This window comes from Blennius ocellaris (genome assembly GCF_963422515.1).
Source record: "Blennius ocellaris genome assembly, chromosome: 3".
Taxonomy (NCBI): Eukaryota; Metazoa; Chordata; class Actinopteri; order Blenniiformes; family Blenniidae; genus Blennius; species Blennius ocellaris.
This window is the reverse complement of record NC_137652.1, coordinates 25,556,328-25,574,457: the sequence shown is the minus strand read 5'-3', so window position 1 is coordinate 25,574,457 and position 18,130 is coordinate 25,556,328. Positions and strand designations below refer to the sequence as shown.

At 46.0% G+C, this 18,130-nt stretch overlaps 2 protein-coding genes across 2 annotated transcripts; one reads left to right on the top strand and one right to left on the bottom strand.

Annotated features, from left to right (window-relative positions):
* The first annotated feature begins 24 nt into the window (after positions 1-24).
* Positions 25-6,918, top strand: LOC308148970 (putative ATP-dependent RNA helicase DDX17). Its single transcript, XM_080520569.1, is given in 14 exon segments — positions 25-257; positions 1,342-1,501; positions 1,748-1,844; positions 1,937-2,070; positions 2,203-2,268; positions 2,365-2,506; positions 2,906-3,066; positions 3,156-3,328; positions 3,435-3,545; positions 3,685-3,746; positions 3,998-4,057; positions 5,825-6,055; positions 6,145-6,512; positions 6,514-6,918. Coding segments are annotated over 14 exon segments (1,968 nt in total). The 5' UTR covers positions 25-204; the 3' UTR covers positions 6,664-6,918.
* A 501-nt stretch (positions 6,919-7,419) lies between these two features.
* LOC308148971 (ADP-ribosylation factor-binding protein GGA1-like) lies at positions 7,420-18,109 on the bottom strand. Its single transcript, XM_080520570.1, has 17 exons — positions 18,063-18,109; positions 15,459-15,543; positions 15,146-15,221; positions 14,930-15,028; positions 14,609-14,732; positions 13,972-14,072; positions 13,691-13,771; positions 12,784-12,921; positions 12,595-12,676; positions 12,394-12,492; positions 11,913-12,056; positions 10,874-10,917; positions 10,559-10,740; positions 10,241-10,464; positions 9,980-10,149; positions 9,664-9,774; positions 7,420-9,465 (listed from the first exon to the last, which is right to left on the bottom strand). The coding sequence occupies exons 1-17, from the start codon at positions 18,106-18,108 to the stop codon at positions 9,355-9,357; spliced, it is 1,917 nt and encodes a 638-aa protein (XP_080376696.1). The 5' UTR covers position 18,109; the 3' UTR covers positions 7,420-9,354.
* Between the last annotated feature and the right edge of the window lie 21 nt (positions 18,110-18,130).

Below are 18,130 nucleotides of genomic sequence, written 5' to 3'. Positions count from 1 at the left end.
GCTACGTCAGTAAAGAGGGCGGGGCCAAACAGCGGCCGTAGAGCTCGTACGTGACGCACTGGACAATTGTTTGCGAAAACCTTAATTTTGGAGTTGTTTTTACAGAACTCGACAAATTTCTGCTTCGTAAGCGCATCGACTCGATCGTTTATCCCGAGCAAATCGCGATCGGACGGCAACGCGACGTTTAGAAACGGTAACGCCATGAGAGGAGGTTCTTCCTATGGGGACCGAGACAGAGACCGAGGACGGGACAGGTTTGTATTTCGTCTGGTCTGGGAACAATACTTCAACGTTTCTACTTATAAAGGTGTCGTTTTTAGTCCCCCAACATTACAAACTTAGTTGCATGGCACTGTTTTTATCGTCTGAGGTTTGCAATATAAGTGCATTTTTCTTTTCTTTTTTGCAAGTTTTAAACCTTTAAGATACCATCTAAGACAAAGCGCGGAATTTACGTTATATTATGCATTTTCCAAAGATATAGCCCATAAACACCAAATAAGAAGAATTATCCACCACAAATAAGTTACACCAATATGTGTGTGTGTGTGTGTGTGTGTGTGTGTGTGTGTGTGTGTGTGTGTGTGTGTGTGTGTGTGTGTGTGTGTGTGTGTGTGTGTGTGTGTGTGTGTGCGTGTGTATATCTATATATATATATGCACACACACATTCCAGTTTCAATTAATTCATCAATTTTTGTCCATCACATTAAAAAGTTTCTTCAAATATGATGTGCATATTTAAGAACAGAATTTAAAGCCTAATTTCCTTTTTTTTTTTTTTTTTTAATAAATAAATATATATATATATATAAATAAGTTGTTTGTTCCGAAAAGCAGTTTTCCAAAGCCTGTGAAACACCCGAAATGCCACAAATCAGTGACGTTTACCTTTAGGGAGACTTTTCTTTTTTTTTTTTAAATACTAAAAAAACAGCCTGAATAAATAAATGTTTCTGAAGTTATTTTGTAAAATCAAATCGTTTCACCTCAAACCCAGATATTGTCATCTGATTAACAGACTAATGCAGAAGTGTAACCTTCATGGTAAAAAAAAACCTATTTTAGTTCCTACTCTGCTCCAAAATCTTTTTGATAGATGTCACAGCAACAAAGACTTTGAATTGGGACTGGACTGACCTACGTTGACCGCCACAGGGCAAACAGACTCAGAAAACCAAACATTCATCTGTACCTCTGGGGAATTGGGGGGGAAACTCACCAGAGAAAAACCAGGATAACTGATATTATGACATAACAGCGAGTCGCACGCGTGTCGAACGATCTTGTTGCGGCCTGTTGTGTTGATCTCACAGTTCTGTTGGGTCTCATATTTCAGACCCCGGTTTGGAGCCATGAGCGGCCGCGGTGGGCCGCCGCCAATGAAGTTTGGGAATCCGGGTGAGCGGCTGCGCAAGAAGAAGTGGAACCTGGACGAGCTGCCAAAGTTCGAGAAGAACTTCTACACGGAACACCCTGAAGTCCAACGCATGAGTCAGGTTATACCTGTGCATTCTTCTCCCGCACGCGATGACGACATTTCAGACATGAACACGTTTAATAAGTTAGTCTGTAGCTCAGTCCTGCATGATTCCGCCGAAATATATATATATATATATATAGAGAGAGAGAGAGAGAGAGAGAGAGAGAGAGAGAGAGAGAGAGAGAGATTTTTTAAAGAATATCAACGTTTCTTGCTTGTGCTTTTATTTTTTTACATTTTTTCTTTTTCTTATCAAATCCAGTTCGATGTGGACGAGAATCGCAGAAAGAGGGAGATCACCATCAGAGGCACCGGCTGTCCGAGGGCCGTCACCGGCTTCCACCAGGCTCAGTTTCCACGTCAGTCAACGAAACCTCGTGAAGACGTGCGCACACACACTGGGAAGAGTGTGAAGTGACTTGAGTGTGTGTGTGTGTGTCGATTGTTCCAGAGTACGTGATCGACGTGCTGACGCAGCAGAATTTCAAGGAGCCCACGGCGATCCAGGCGCAAGGTTTCCCCGTGGCTCTGAGCGGAAAGGACATGGTGGGAATCGCACAGACGGGTTCGGGCAAGACGCTGGCGGTATGTGTTTTATTCACGACAACCTTTGATTCATCGCGAACGTTTAGTTTCTTCAGGTGTTTGATACACTGAATGCGCAAAATGTGACCAAGAGAACTGAATTCTGTTTTTTAAAAATGTGTCCTACGACAGTACCTCCTTCCCGCTATCGTCCATATCAACCACCAGCCCTACCTGGAGAGGGGCGACGGTCCAGTGGTAAGATCAAACTCCACATTTCGCACCATCTTTGTTGTGCGGGTGCGAGATCCGTCTCATGAAACTTCCCCCCCCCCCTCGTTCTCCACCCCTCAGTGTCTGGTGCTCGCCCCGACCCGAGAGCTGGCCCAGCAGGTCCAGCAGGTCTCGTACGAATATGGCAAGTCGTCTCGTATCAAAAGCACCTGCGTGTATGGCGGCGCGCCAAAGGGACCGCAGATCCGTGACCTTGAAAGAGGTGAGTTTAATTATAGAGACGCGAGTACACACAAGATCAATTTACGATGATGTACATGTTTTTGATAATGCAAAAGATTAAAAAAAATCTTCCAACATGACTATATTATTGTTATAATTTTAACTCTCCAATTGATTACTACTTGATTAGCTTTTCTTTTTTATTGTTTATTGGGTTTTTCAACTGACCACATAAGCATATTGCAAAAATGTACATAATCAGTCAGTTGTAGAAGAAAAAGCAAGGAAGCAACCCAATAATATCACAAACAAAGGGAAAACTGAAAAGTTGAGACTTGCAGCAACCTGGTCGCACAGCCAACATTTTCAGATCCAGGGAACTTAATCCTTTCGACATGTTGAAGGAAAAGAGGAAGTCATTTGAAGTTTCTGGCTCCAGGTGTTGAGATTTGCATCGCCACGCCCGGGCGGCTCATCGACTTCTTGGAGTCGGGGAAGACCAACCTGCGGCGCTGCACCTACCTGGTGCTGGACGAGGCGGACCGCATGCTGGACATGGGCTTTGAGCCGCAGATCCGCAAGATCGTCGACCAAATCAGGGTGAGGACAAAATCTCGGGGGCCGCCGTCACGGTTTTGGAAAACGACGGATTCACATTCACGACCTTGTGTCCCGCGTTGGCCTTCCAGCCCGACAGGCAGACTCTGATGTGGAGTGCGACCTGGCCAAAGGACGTCCGGCAGCTGGCGGAGGATTTCCTGAGGGAGTACGTCCAGATTAACGTCGGCGCTCTGGAGCTCAGCGCCAACCACAACATCCTGCAGATAGTGGACGTCTGCATGGAGAACGAAAAGGACAACAAGTAAGGCCACCGGGGGGGGGGCGAAATCGAACTGAGCTGAAATGGGAGAGTAGAATTTGGCACACAGCTGAGGTTGGGTTAAATGTGTGGATGCCCCTGTGGACAGACTTCTTCAACTGATGGAGGAGATAATGGCTGAGAAGGAGAACAAAACCATCATCTTCGTGGAGACCAAGAAACGATGCGATGACCTTACGAGGAGGATGAGGCGCGACGGGTGAGGACTCACACTGTCCTTCAGTCATTGCTGTATCTCTAGAAGGATTTATGCTGCACACGTCTTTATTCTAAGTGTTTTTCTCCAGCGACACTCGTCCTTCTAATTCCATGTGTCTTTATTTATCTTTGTAATCCAGGTGGCCAGCTATGTGTATCCATGGAGACAAGAGCCAACCGGAAAGAGACTGGGTACTTGCCGGTAAGAAAACATCTTATTTAACACCGTATTGGTCTGAATACAAGACAACAACCCCATTTACAAGGTCCATACGTGGGAAAATGTTATTATGAAGACGTATACATTTTCAACGCCACTAACAGGACATCAACTAGAAAGGTTGTAGCACAAGGTACCAGCAGTTGTTGTTTTTTTTTAACACTAAACATAAACTCTGTGTTCTTAACAGGCCGTTTCCAGTCGTTTTCAAGCTTTTCATTTTGTTTCCACAGAGTTTCGGAACGGTAAAGCGCCTATTCTGATTGCCACGGATGTCGCTTCTCGTGGTCTGGGTATGTCTGGTCACGTATTTTTATATTGCTGCATAAACTCTGACATAACGGTTTCTTCTTGGCTCCTTTTTAATTGGCTTTCTTGAGTGAAAGACATATTTTGAACGTCATTATAATTACACTATTATCGAGTCAACATGGTTGTTGAGTTCCTGTGAAACTGCTCTTTCAGTTTTGACTCGGTGATTATCTGTGGCACAAAGGTACATTTATCGCAGTGATTCTTTTTTTTTTCCATTTTCACAGTTTCGTTGCAGCATGTCGCGCTGGAGCTAGTCTTGTACTTTTGATGACAATCTGGTGTAAATGCTCGGAGGAAGAATTTAGTTGAACTGACAACAAATCAATGCTCTTGAGCTCAAGTAACCTTCCCGGTATTGTTCTGCTGGACGGAGGGCGCGAGGCCTTCAGCTCCGTTGGGTTTATCGTCTGTTTCTTGTTACTGCAGTGGAAACGCTTCCTTCTCTCGGGGCTCTTTGGCACGCTGCCTGAGCGGAGGGCCGCGTGGGGCAGATGCTCCCGCGCACCTTTTCTTAGGTCTCCTTTGTTGGTGTCAGTATGGACTTACTGATGATGATGCTTATATTGGATACTCTGTTCTTTGTGAGAAGGGGGGATGAGTAAAAGTGTCTTAACTTGCCAGAATCCCCATGACTGTATCCTTGTTCTCTTTTCCCCCTCTTCTCCCTCTCAGGGTTTGGCAGCACACGGCAGCTGTAGCAGTCTGCGCTGCTGTCTCTGCCCCCCTCATTCACGTACAAAAAAAAAAAAAAAAAAAAAAAAACCCCACCGTAGAGGCTTGGTTAATTTTCGAGGGATTAACAACCCTCTTAACTATGATCCCCCCTGCCCGGTAATGTCAGAGTTTGTATATCCAGCGAGCCTTCCTTGGGAGCAGCCTGAGGTTCCTGTATGTCTGCCCCCGTCGCTCCGTCCCAAAAAAAATCAAAAAAACGGCAGACACACAGGGGAGCGAGAGTTAGACGGGCTCGTCTGGATCCGGTCCTGGCCAGGGTCTGAGGAGGGTCCTGCAATGCGGCGAGAGAGCAACAGAACCGGCCGACGAGTGTGGGTCTCTTGAGGTTCTGCTCCCGTCCGACGTTGCTGGTGTGGGGGAACGGCTCCCGTCTCTCCCTCTCCCTCAGCCCCTCCCTATGAACCAGGACAGATCAGGGGGGACTGACTACCTTTAAAACACTACACGAAAAGGGGTAAGTACGTCACCACCCCTTTGTCTCACCATACACTCAGATATTCCTTTTTTTTTTAGCAGCTTGATGCGCGGCAGGCCGCGTAAATGGTTGATTAAACGGCTTTCCCTCCGCCACGACTGAGGGGAGGCGGGAGACTTATTGATCAGCAGTGCTGTCAGAGCCCCTCGTCTTCTGTAATGAGAAACAGACGGGTGTCCTCACACCCTGAACAGTGATCGCAGCGGTGTGGCGCTTCCAGATTTGGTTTATTCCCCACATCAACGTCACGTTCGCTTGCCGCGAAGTGACCTTGAAACCCTTTAGTGATATTCAGTTCTGACTTGAGAAACAAATGGTGTTTAGCTCAAACTGATCTTTGGATGTGTGGCGCGTCTCACGCAAGGGAGGTAAGTGAATCCCTCTGTCCTTGATGTTTTCTTGTTGCACTGCCAAGTGAAAAGCTTCATGTAGAACAGCATAAATGTTAGTTGACATTTATAGAAGCTTTTTTTAACCCCCAGCATTTTTCCACCCCTTCCCCTGCTTCTGACACGAATTGCTCTTCATTCAAAAGATGTGGAGGATGTCAAGTTCGTCATCAACTACGACTATCCCAACTCCTCCGAGGACTACGTGCACCGTATTGGACGCACGGCTCGCAGCACCAACAAGGGCACCGCCTACACCTTCTTCACCCCGGGAAACCTGCGGCAGGCCCGGGACCTGGTCCGGGTGTTGGAGGAGGCGCGGCAGGCCATCAACCCCAAGCTGCTGCAGCTCGTGGGCTCCGGGCGCGGGGGAGGCGGTAAGGAGGAGACGGCGTCTGGCGCCTCGCGTGTCTCCGGTGAGACTTTTCACGACATTTCTGAGCCTCTTCCGTCTGCTGTCATTCAGGAGGGCGGATGCGTTACCGCAACAGCAACAACAACGCCAACAACCCGAACATGATGTATCAGGACGAGTGTGATCGGCGCCTGCGGCCCGGCGGCGGTGGTGGCGGCGGCGGCGGTGGGAGGGACAGCCGCGGCGGCTTCAACCGTGACGGCCGCAACAGCCGTGACGGAGACCGCTCCTCCTCCTCGTCCTACAGGGACAAGAGCCGCGACGGCAGGAACAACTACGGCTCCGAGCAGTACCAGAGCTACGGCGGCGGCTTCAACTCCCGCCAGTCCGCTGGAGGAGGAGGAGGAGGAGGAGAAGGAGGTGGAGGAGGTGGAGGTCAGGATCTGTTTGGCCCGGCTCTTCCTCCTCCTCCTCCTCCTCCCCCCCCCTCCTCCCCCGCCATCAGGAGGGCCGCAGCCTCTCATGGCTCAGCAGTTCGCCCCGGCCCAGGCTCCGCTCATGAGCTTCATGGGGCAGCCGGCGTACCCGTTCGCCTCGCCTCCGCCGGGCGCACCGTCGGCACGGAAGTAGAGCCAGTCGCTTCGATTGTACTCGTGTACTCACGTCTAACTTTTTTTTTTTTTTTTTTAACTCTTCAATAAGCAGGTGGTTTGAAAAAAAAGGTGTATACCAGGAGGTAAGGGCTTATGTTTTTTTGGTTTTTTTTAATTACTTTGTATTTTTATACACTCAATATGTGGAAAAAAAAGAAAAACAACTTAATTTGTCACTGTTCAAATCGGCTTTCAACCATGTGCAGGGGAATACCATTCTTGGCTTTTCATTCCAACCAAACACTGGATTTGCCAGTTTGCTTTCCCTCGCTACTATAAACTGCCAGATGTGTCATAGTTTTCCTTTAACACGCTCTTTTAGACTGTGGCGTTCGCTTTAGAGTGCTGGTGTCAAAGTTCGTAGGTCACATTCCAGACTCAAAAGTCTTCCTCTGGTTTTTCTTTTCTTTCTTTTTTCAAACTCATGATTATTGTGTCTAGTCTATTCAGTCAACACCAAGAGTTGAATTCAAGTTAGAGAATTGAATCGCTTACATTTCTTTTCAATGTATGCAACTTTTCCTGTCCTGTACCGAAGGGGGAACTGCTCAAAAAAAACATCTCATTCGTGTTTCCTCTCACATGCGGTCTCTTCTTTTCACAGCTATTTCTTAAATAAACCAACTAAAAAAAAACAACTTTCTCTGCTTCATTGAATTCATACATCAGGGGAATTCCCTGTACAAACCACTTTATTTACTTTAAATACACAGTTAGTACATTCTCAGTTTGTACCCAGCAGTATGTACAAGTTGTGTTTTCATCGGTAAATATGCTTGATGGCACGATGCTATTATTTACAGTTGGATCACAGATGGAAATGAGCTTCTCTCCCTCACGTCTGTGCAAGTCATCCACTGCCTTTTACTTTGTTACAGCTGCTGCCATTTCTGTCAGGCTTTAAAATCTCCAATTCAGTTTGGATCGGCACACCTTTTGTATAAAGTTTCTTCTTTTTAAAGCCTCATGACGCGCTTTCTTGTTACCCGCAACACTTTGCAGTACAGTATCTGTCAAGCATCCAGGGCGGGTAATACCAGGACATTATCACATGCAGGGCTGTGCAGTGCGGGATGACGTAAATCCGACGTTTCGGCTGAGACGCGGCGAATGGAGGAAGTCAGTGCAGCTGAAACAAAACGCAGTTTTCTCCCTTTAGGTCACGTCGTGCACCATTCAGGTTATGTTCTATGTGAAATGGCTCAAGGCTGACATGCTCATTAGCAGGTTCTCGGTGGGATAATCTAATTCCAATGTGCTTTGACTCGGTTCGAGTCATCCAAGTGCTTCATCTAGAGTAAATAATTTACTTTCATTATTGCTTCCAGCTTGTATTCCTACAGAACAGCAGTAGAACTGCGTTGGCAAATAAAAACAGTTGATTTCAGGGATTATATCACAGCTCACTGAAATGGAATTAAAATGGAATATGCTTTACGCTTAACAGTAGTAGCGTTTTCCTTCAATTTCATTTTATTTCTTTAATCATGAACCCTCATGTAATCACAGACCCGTGGATATGAAGAGTGATTCTGTTTTCGCACGTCGTTTCCCGTATGAACATGGAAATCCTTCGGATACATACAGTAAATGTACAACAGCAAATGGGGAAATCAGAAGTTTCATCTCAGGCACATGTGGTAGAATCAAACCAGATGTGAGCGACGCCAGCTCAGGTCCCTCTTTGGGTCAATCAACAGTTAAAAGGCAGAAAACGCCACAAAACTCTAATAATGGAATTAAATCATGTGCAAAATTGGAACAAAATGAACAAGTGCATGTATGTTTCTGTGAGGGGGAAACAAAATTAAATCTACAAATTCTCAAACATTGTAAGGAACAGAAGTGTGCAGATCTCTTGTAAACAAAAAGTGCAGAGGAAAGAAAAAAACTAAGTACAGATTCAGGGCCTTTTGTTTGTGGGGCTTTTCAAAACATCACAGTAGGTAAAGCTGTAAAAAGGCTTATGGATGACTGATATCAATTAGGCTGGTTCAGGGTCCCGTTGTTTCTCTTGCTGACTCAACATCACGGATTCACGTCGTTTGGAACACCGGTGCTTCTCCTTGAAGAGGCAGGTTGGAGAACCTCTCACACACACACACACACACACACACACACACACACACACACACACACACACACACACACACATATATTCACGCCAATTTAAGGTTGCCAACTAGGAGAACATGCAACTCCTCAAGAAAGCTCCAAAAGTCTGGCCTGGAACAGGGAGACCGACCGGAACAGGAAGGAAAAACTAAACGATACATGAGACACCAGCTGTTACATGTAATTCACATGAAGTGGGACTTGATTATCGGAATGGAAGTCGAACCAATCGAGACATTCAGCTTGAAAAGGCTCGTCTTGTTTTCCACAAATTGGCTTCAACTGAACATTTGCGGCCGCCCGCCTCGGACCGGCTGGAGAGAAAAGAAGCGGCGACACTCGGGGGGGGGGGGGGGGGCGTGGTCGAACGGGGACAGGAAGGCTGTGAAGGAAGGCACAAGGTAGAAGCTGTTTCCCCCACAACTCGTTTTTTTTTTGTCTGTATTTCCAAAAGCCGAACCGGAAGCCGCCGAGGTGGCTTGCGGACACATAGCTTTGAACTGAACGTGAAAAGAAGCAGCAGGTCGGACGGCGGGAGGCGGCTTCCTCGCCGCTAGAGCTCCCCCCAGGTGGTCGGAGGGGGAAACTCGTCCACGTCGCCGGATTCGTCGTGAGCTTTGTCCCCCAGGTTAAATGTCAGTTTGTACCGCAGACGAACTTTCTCCTTGGGGGGGCAAAAGAAGAGAAGAGGATTTCAGTTCGGAGCACATTCCACTTTGATAATCGGCCCGTGAAGCTTAACGAGCGTCGGAAAAGTGAAAGTCACCGGCGAGACACTTTCTGCTGCCCCCCCCCCCCCCCGGGGAAGAATGAGGGAGAGGGCGTGACGGATGAGTGACATTGGCTGCAGGAGAGGATGTACCTTCTGAGGGTTGGCCAACAGCAGGATCTGTGTGATGGCAGCTGGGGGCAGGATGGGGTTGAAGGCCGGGAGCTCGGTGCTGGAGGGAGGCTGTAGCTTCACCTTCATCACCTGGGCGACACACAGGAAGGTCAGACGCTCTCACGAGTTCTCAGCTCAATGAAACTCTTTCGTCAGACGCCGACGACGCAGACTGCCTCAGTCGACGGCCACGTCGCTATTTTTAATCCTGGTCACAGCCGATATGAGGCAGTGGCTGCATCGCCGCTGCCGTCATTACTATTAATAGTAGGGTGGGGTGGGGGGGTGCACCTACTTTGGGCACGGCGGCCTGGAAGCGGATGTTGGTGACTGGAATGGGAGCCGAGGACAGCATGGAGATAATGACCACCAGCACGTCGGGCCGAGACGGGGGACAGTCGCGGGCGAAGGTGAACATAACCCGGAGGCTGTGTTTGTCGAACACGGTCACTGGTAACAAGCTGCCTGGAGGGGGGGAAAAAAACGACACGGCGGAGAGAGCATGTTGACACAGCTGTGATCTCTTTCACCTCGGCAGCAAGTCGACGCCACTTACTTGGCTTGATGGACTCCAGCGGCACAGTGACGTCAGACAGAGCAATGGCGTCGTACGGGTCAGACGGAGCGCTGGGGGGAGGGTTGGGGTGGAGGAGAACATCGGGCTGCTCTGATTGGCTGCATGGTGCAGGAGACGGGACAGGGGGAGCGGGGACGGAGCTGGTGCCGGACTTCGTCTGGAGATCTCGTAAACTGACTCTAGATGGAGGCTGAAGCTTATCCCTGCGTGGAGTGAAGAGAAACAAACAAACAAACAAGATATCAGCCACACTTCTTCCGGTCACGTGACTTTTAGCTAGGTCTCCAAGTCTCTCACCATTTGACCTGCTGGCTCTCAGGAGGCAGCGACTGCTGCAGCAGCGTCTTCCCCAGCAGGTCCAGCTCCTCCATGGCTTTAGGAGGCGCAGTGGAGCCCCCTGCTGGTGGAGCCTGTGACGTCTGCAGGACCGCTGGTCGCAACACTGCAGCTGGTGCGGACGATTCTGTGCTATCTGACGGCTGGGAAAAGGAAGGGACAAGTTTTAATGGCATGGAGTTTTCTGTCGGGACTAAACGCAACGCAAGAAGAAAAACTTGCATGATATTTAACAAAAATTATTTTTTTTTTTTTTAAAAGCTCCCTTCTACACACCTGGAAAGAGTTGTGAGAGTCACAGTTTTCTGACGGATTCAACCCTAAAGGATCAGACACAAGGAAGTTTGATTGACATTTTCTCGTACTTTCAAACATTTGATTAAAAAAACAAAAACAAAAGAAGAAGAAAATAATCTACATCACGGGTGTCAAACATATGAACTTTGAGCTAAAAACAGCCAACTGGTGGTTCAAATTCAGTCCACGGGGCATAAATCAAGATCAAACAAGATCACGAATACTTTGCTCCAAGAAATACCTGCTTTCTGTGATTTATTTAGTTGAGATTTCTTTGGGGGAAGAGTAGAGAACAAAACCACACAGAGTAGAATTACATTACCAAGTAGCAGCGAAACCACAGTGAGGCTGAACAATTAAAAAAAATCATGCATGCTGAGGTTTGTTTTCTGCATAATCTTAAAATTGCATCTTTTGTTGTTGGTTTGTTTGGTTGTGTAAAAAAAAAAAAAAAAGTACGATAGCAGAGTATTTCTATCGTTTTGTACGTAACAAATAAAATATCTAGAGTTCATATAAAAAGTTATATTTCCATCATTTCACTTATTTGGCCCACTTTAGATGAAGTCAAGTCTCAATAAATACAAATGACCCCCCAAAAGAGTAAAAACAGTCAAATACAGTAAAACAAATAAGATTGACAACAATAAAAGCAGGTGCAGAGTCTCAAACATGGTTAAAAGCCAAGGAATATAAATGGGTGTTTTAAAAGTGGACAGTGAAGCGACTTGTCTGATGAAGTCGGGCTGCATGCGGCCTCTCAACTGAAGTTTGACTTTTAGAACTGATCTAAACAATCAGGAATGTGTTGAGTTTTATTCTGGTGGTACCAGGTGGAGAGAGACGCTGCGTTTTCATGAGTGGAAAAAAAAAAAAAGAACTGGAGTGCTGACTGAGCCGACCTGACCTCACCTCACTCCGCTGACTTCTCGGATTCAGCTCGTTAAAAAAAAAAAAATAGTTACGCTTAGTAATCTGCCCCCACGCTCACAAACCACATGTGTTCTTCTTGCTTTACCCAGTGACATGAGCTCGTCGTCCAGGAGGCTCATGCCCATGGTTTGAGTCAGGGTCTGGAGGCTGGACGACTCCGGGTTGGGAGGGGCGGCGCTGGCTGAAATGTGGAGCCCCGTCAGGTCCACCAGAGCCGAACTGCTGCCACCTGACCAGGGTGCAAAACACACACATCTGTGACGCAAGCATACACACCAATTAAGAGACACGAGACGCTGACAGACGTCAAATCACAGTTTCACTGCGTCCATTACTGTGCAGGATCCTCTTCAGCAGCAACAAACTGGTCGATCGCGTCTATCAAAATCAGGGCGAAATGTTTGGTGTTCCTTTTCTCTCTCCTTGTTACACTTTCGATTACCGCCCACTGCAGACCAGGACCAAAAGCTGTACTTATAACAGCCGTCATTGACTTTACGTGCACGTGGTCACAGTGTTACGGCTGAGCCGTGTAACGTGATTTGACACCAGACTCGTGCACAGACCTGGTTCTGGGGGGTCGGTCATCACGTCCTCCCCCTTTACCAGCCGTCTGTACGTATTGATGACCTGCGTCAGGCTGTCGTTGGCGCCCAAGATGTCCGCTGTAAACAAACAAACAAACAAAAAAGAATAAAAACACACGAACAATTTAGATCCCGAGCCCATAAAATGGGTCAAATTTAACTACGAGCTATAAACTGGACCTAAAGCCTCGTCGCTGTCCTCTGTATCGCTGGCCAAGCGGAACAGTGTGGGCCTCATCTTTTCACAGCGCTGATAAAGATCCTGCAATTACAAACATGTTTGGAGGAGTGAGAAGCACATCAGTGGCAGAGAGGCGGCGGCGGTGGCAGGTTTACAGGACTGGTTTTAATGTGCTGAGCTCCACAAACCTTAATGAGCTCCTGGTTGCTTTGGGAGCAGCTCTCCTTGTCGTAGCCCTCCAGCAGCTGGCTCAGCAGGCTCACGCTCTCCTTCACCTCTTGGATGGCGTTCACTCGCTTTGAGACTTTCTCCACCCGTTTCTGGTCCTGGAAACCAGCGGCGACAACACAGACACCAGCTCACACTTCTGAAAAGCTCGAGTTCTTTCAAGGACTTGGATAAAGCAGTAAAAACAAAACATCTCTGTACACTGGTTTTGATCAACAATCAACAATGAGTGAACCTGCTTACATGCGGATTAGATCATGAGAGTTCTCAAATATTCAAATGACCATGTAAACAGAATAATACAAAATACTTCAAGAGACAGATTATGATTTTCATTTTCACCACAAAAAGTACATGTGTACATGTTGATTTGAATTATTTAGTCCTTTTACGTTTGTTCAAAATCCATCGTACGAAGCTGAAGTGACGTGGTCTCAATGTGAAGAAAAGAATCACTTCCAGATAAATTTAATGGTCGATGAAATAAAAAACCCTCAACAGTCACCGGCGCTCACATGAGCACAGCGAACGCTCAGACCTGTTGCCATTTCCAACAAGACCAGATGTTTGAAATAGCAGATAGTTTGGCTCTTATGTCACTATGTGTGTGGATACTGTGAAAGAAAATGCAATAACAAAGAGTGAAATCAAATGTCAGAAAACGATGTCAATTCATCAGATCCGGTTATTAAAACGACCTCATTAATCCCAAATGGTCACGCTTTTAAATCAACGTTTTGCTCTCCAATCATTTATAGTAAATGCTTAATTATTCAGCTCTCCGAAATAATACCAACAGGCCATGTAATGGATGACAGACGCCTGTGTGAGCACATCCTGTGGAGCAGAACAAAGGCAGTGACTCACCTCTTGGACCATTTCCTTGATGAGCTTGTTTGCCGCTCTTAAATCTTCAGGGTGGGTACTGTTAAGTAAACGAGACAGCGTCTACAAAAACAGGATAAGAGCATGAGAGGGAGAGGAAAGCAAAGAGGAAGAGTGTTTTCCAAAAAGGCAAACTCGTTCCCAGGAGCTTTTTCTGAGCCAGTGTGCAGGAGGGCAAATCGAACATACAAATAACATCCCTTTAGAAGAAACGTATCTGGTGTGGTCGGTAGTATAATAATAATAATAATAATAACGCACACCTTCGATTTCTCCTCATCCTCAAAGATGGCACTTTTGGCTCTGGGGGGCGCAGGTTGCAACGTTCTGTCATCAGGAAGCACCGGGTCCTGCTTGACAATGCCTGTGGGAAAAAAACAAAACAAGGACGTCTATTAACCTTAAATAGACAAGTAGGCTATTGACAGCACAGCTTCCGTTTCAATTATTCACATGCAGCATCGGGCAGATGTAGGATGTGGTGCGGTCCATAACATGCATAAAGGGAAGATTCAAAACTTTGATTTGTATTTTTTTTTTGAATTGACAAAAAAATTACTTTATTTTCCCTGGTCGACAGTCACTTAAAGGGAAGAACACAATAACTATTAACAGCCTCGACTTCACAAAAGAAACTTATGACAAGAGTTTACATTTAGAGGAAGTTGTTTTTATTTCAAGTAAGCATGACTAAACATCGGTCTCATGTTCGTGCTGAAAAAGAGAAGCGATGCTTTCTACCTCCGTTAAAATAAACAGCAGGAAGAACAATATATCACTGAACTATAGAAACTAAATAGATTAAAATTTTACAAGGAAGAGAATGAAGACGTGTATCTGGAAGGGATCTTTGGTTTGTTTGGCGTGTCATTAAAAGTGAAAGCGGTGTGGAGCGCCCACCCTGCTTCTTCAGCATCTGATATGCATCTGCTATCTTGGTCTCGTCTGGCAGCTTCAGCGTCCAGCTGTACATCATTTCTAAAACCCTCTTCTTCACTGGTTCAGGAGCTCGTGCTCCTAAATACTGCACAGGACAGGACAGAGAGTTATTATTCTTAAAAACAACATATTTGAGGTGATCTCTGACACAAAATGTAGGAACTCATGGTACAAATACCAAAAGTATTACAGAGATCAAACATTATGAGACCCAGCGGTACTTTTCACAAGTGAAACTATAATAAAAGTGAATTCTCATGAGGACTGAGTTTCAACTGTCACCTTGGGCGAGACGACCTTGATGAGTTCGTTGAGAAAGCGAAACTTTCCCACTTCACTATGAAATCGCTTCCCGCAGCTCTTCATGCACGTCTCCAGGACCTGGGAAGGGATCAAAAGGTTGTAACGTACCGACATGGACAAGTGTAACACAAGAACTTTAAAACGCCTGAGCGAACAACAGTACAGCCACACGTTCAGCGAAGGGAAAACTCTTACCAGCAGCGCTTGAATCGCCTCCCATTCCTGAGGAGACTGGATTTTGTGGGCCAGAAGTCTGGTGGCAAGCTGAGGACTGAGAAGGAGAAGAAGAAAAAAGAAGCTTTTATAGTATGTCGATTCATTTTTAAGGTTTTTTTTTTTTTTATTTCGCTGTGACACTGATGACAAACTTAAAAATAATTTAAAAAAAACAAAACACTATTATAGATCCAATCGTGAAGGTTTGAAGACGAACGCTGGAATCCACAGCTGGTGTCACATTAAACGGTTAAATGTGTGACGCAATACACGAGCTTCATTATCGTCTCACCCTTCTGGTTCGTTGTTGAGCTGATCACAAAATCCTCTGACATTGTCCCAGTCAGTGTCCTTGTTCAGGGGATTTGTAGCTTTATCTGTGTGCAGGGAAAACAAAAAACAAACAAAAAAAAAATCACATGAAAACTCTGCATTTGCAACACAAATTCACCAAAGAAAATTGGAGCATCGTGTTGCTGATCTATCTGGCGTCGGTGGCCTTGAAGCTTTAACTGGACGCTCCACTGGCTGTGATGGTTTCCACCACCGAGTCTCCAAGCAGGTCTTCTCTTGAATACGCGGGCTGGCAAAGCGACATAAACCTCGAGCCAAAACTTCCACATCGACCGTGGCAAACCCCGACGAGAGCGTCAGATTCCACCTCCCCTCTCTGCATACGTGAATATATAATGTCGATCTGGACTGTTTCAAGCAGTTGCTGGTTTAATCCTAAAACATAAAGCCTTACAAATCAGTCGATGCAGTATGAATACTAAGAATCTTTCCGACAGATTTTCTTTCTGGAAGTTTGTTGACTTGGCGGTGATCCCGAAGACACTCAGTAAACGACAGGCAGCTACAGCCTGTCAGTTCTGAAAGGACGACTTTGTTGCATCACAGTAGACTCGGATGGGGGAAAGTTGGCCCAGGGGCTCAAGTGTCGTCGGGAAAAAGGCACATAAGTACCATTTATGGGACCATTTAGGACCCAAGCAAAGTCCATTCAAGACACTGGATAGGCTTTAAATAGTACACCGAGGCTCAGGGGCTTTACGAGCCGCTACGCCACCGACGACCCCGGGCAACCGGATAAAAGGTGAAAAAGGCACTTCTGAATCAGAGACTGCATCACGAGCATCTTCCTCACGAGCGTCTTCCTCACGAGCGTCGCTCGGGGAAAAGAAGAACGGCAAGCAAAGCGTGGAATGTCTGTGCACAGCGTTGACGTGAGGAACCAGTCCATCCGCTGCTCTGGGTTTTATGAAGTCCAAAGTCAACAACACGTCCAGCAGCAGGTTTTAGAGCTGCTCACGTTTTCCCCAACGGGTTTTATGGACACGTTCCTTTTCGTTTTTCCTGTGGGACTCGGCTCATGCCCACAGTACCTAAACCACTCAGAATGGCTTTGCGTCGTCTCTCACTGAGCAGAGGTGGCGAACGTCACGTTAAAACTGTACAAGTAGCATCTTCGACCATTCACATTTTCCTGTCTTTGTCTTTGAATCAAGAACATATGCATTAAGGTCACATGTTGATACAAGAAAGACGAAAAAGTATTTTAAATCTTTGTACAATTCACAATAAATTTAGCCAGGTTGATTTTAAGGTTCATAATTTTTTTTTTTTTTTTTAAATGTCTTAACTATAGATGAATCTGCATTTAATTCATTTGTAAAACCTACTAAGTTTGGTGTTGGATTACAAGTATGGATTATTTATTCTTAAAAAGACCCCTCAAAAATTTACAATTTAAATGTTTAATATATCACAGGGAGTTGGGAATGAGGACATCCTGCCTGCAGCATGCAGGGAGAACAAATAGCGATGCATCAGGCTAAAAAGAAAGGTGAACCTGTCAAATACAAAAACAGAAACTTACAACATGAAGCAATAGATAGAATTGGAGCTGATTGCATCTTTTGTGGTCCAGAACTGGTAAGTTCTTGACCACATGAGCTGTAAGCTGAAGTGGATCCAGTTCAATAAACACTCTGAGACGGAATGTAAATATCTAAAGAGTTTCCAAAAGTGTGAAGACTCCTGCAGCTCAACATGGACAAGACTGAGGTTTTAGTCATTGGTCCTGAGGCCAAGAGAGAAACGCACACATTAAAAGTTACCCATGAATAAAGGTTGAATAATTGATTGATTGGACTCAGTGTACTGATGAGGGAATTCATGGAACAGGAAGACAAAAACAAAAGGGCAAATATTTTTGATTTTCATTCCCTGGTGTACAAAGATCAGTTTCAGTGTATGCAACTTGAATTATTTCACTTTAATATGAAGAAAATCTTCATTGTAAAGTCACGTGAGGGCTTTTTAAATGAAGGCTGCTCTCAGACCAGTCCTGTTTAAAACCAGTCAAACCTGACAGCAGCTGGAGCTTCTGGTTATTTGTAATGTGAAAATTAGCTCTGGTTTGTCAGCCGGAGGGGAGGGGGGCTGATCGTGATTACAGCGGATAGGAGGCTGAAAACAGAGCAAAAGAGCGACTCGGTTCTGGTTTATTATTGGTAATTGTTTGGGACTGAATGGCTTCACCTGGTCTTTTCAGCAGCTAACTGGTAATCTCACCTGGACGTTGGTGGGATTACTTCTATTTCTTCATTCAAATGCCTCATTTATGTGGCGACAGTGAAGTCGGAGTGTTACCAGTGAACATGACGTGGAGGATAAACGAAACGTTACTGCTTGAGTCCATTTTCTAAACTGCACTTTTCTCATTTGATGACATTCGCGCTGACAGCCAGAAATCCCGTCCCGCTGTAGGAAAAAGCTCCGAGCGACAGCAGCACGTCGCAAATGGCGCTTTAACCCGCCGCCCTCCTGGCGTCGGCTGTCGCCTCGCGTTAAAAGAGTTAATCTGCTATAAAGCAAATGAAAGATGACTTACTGATGCGAGACTGCAGGCTAGCCTCATCGGGAGGCACCGCCGCCATCTTTCGGAGATTCCAAACAAGC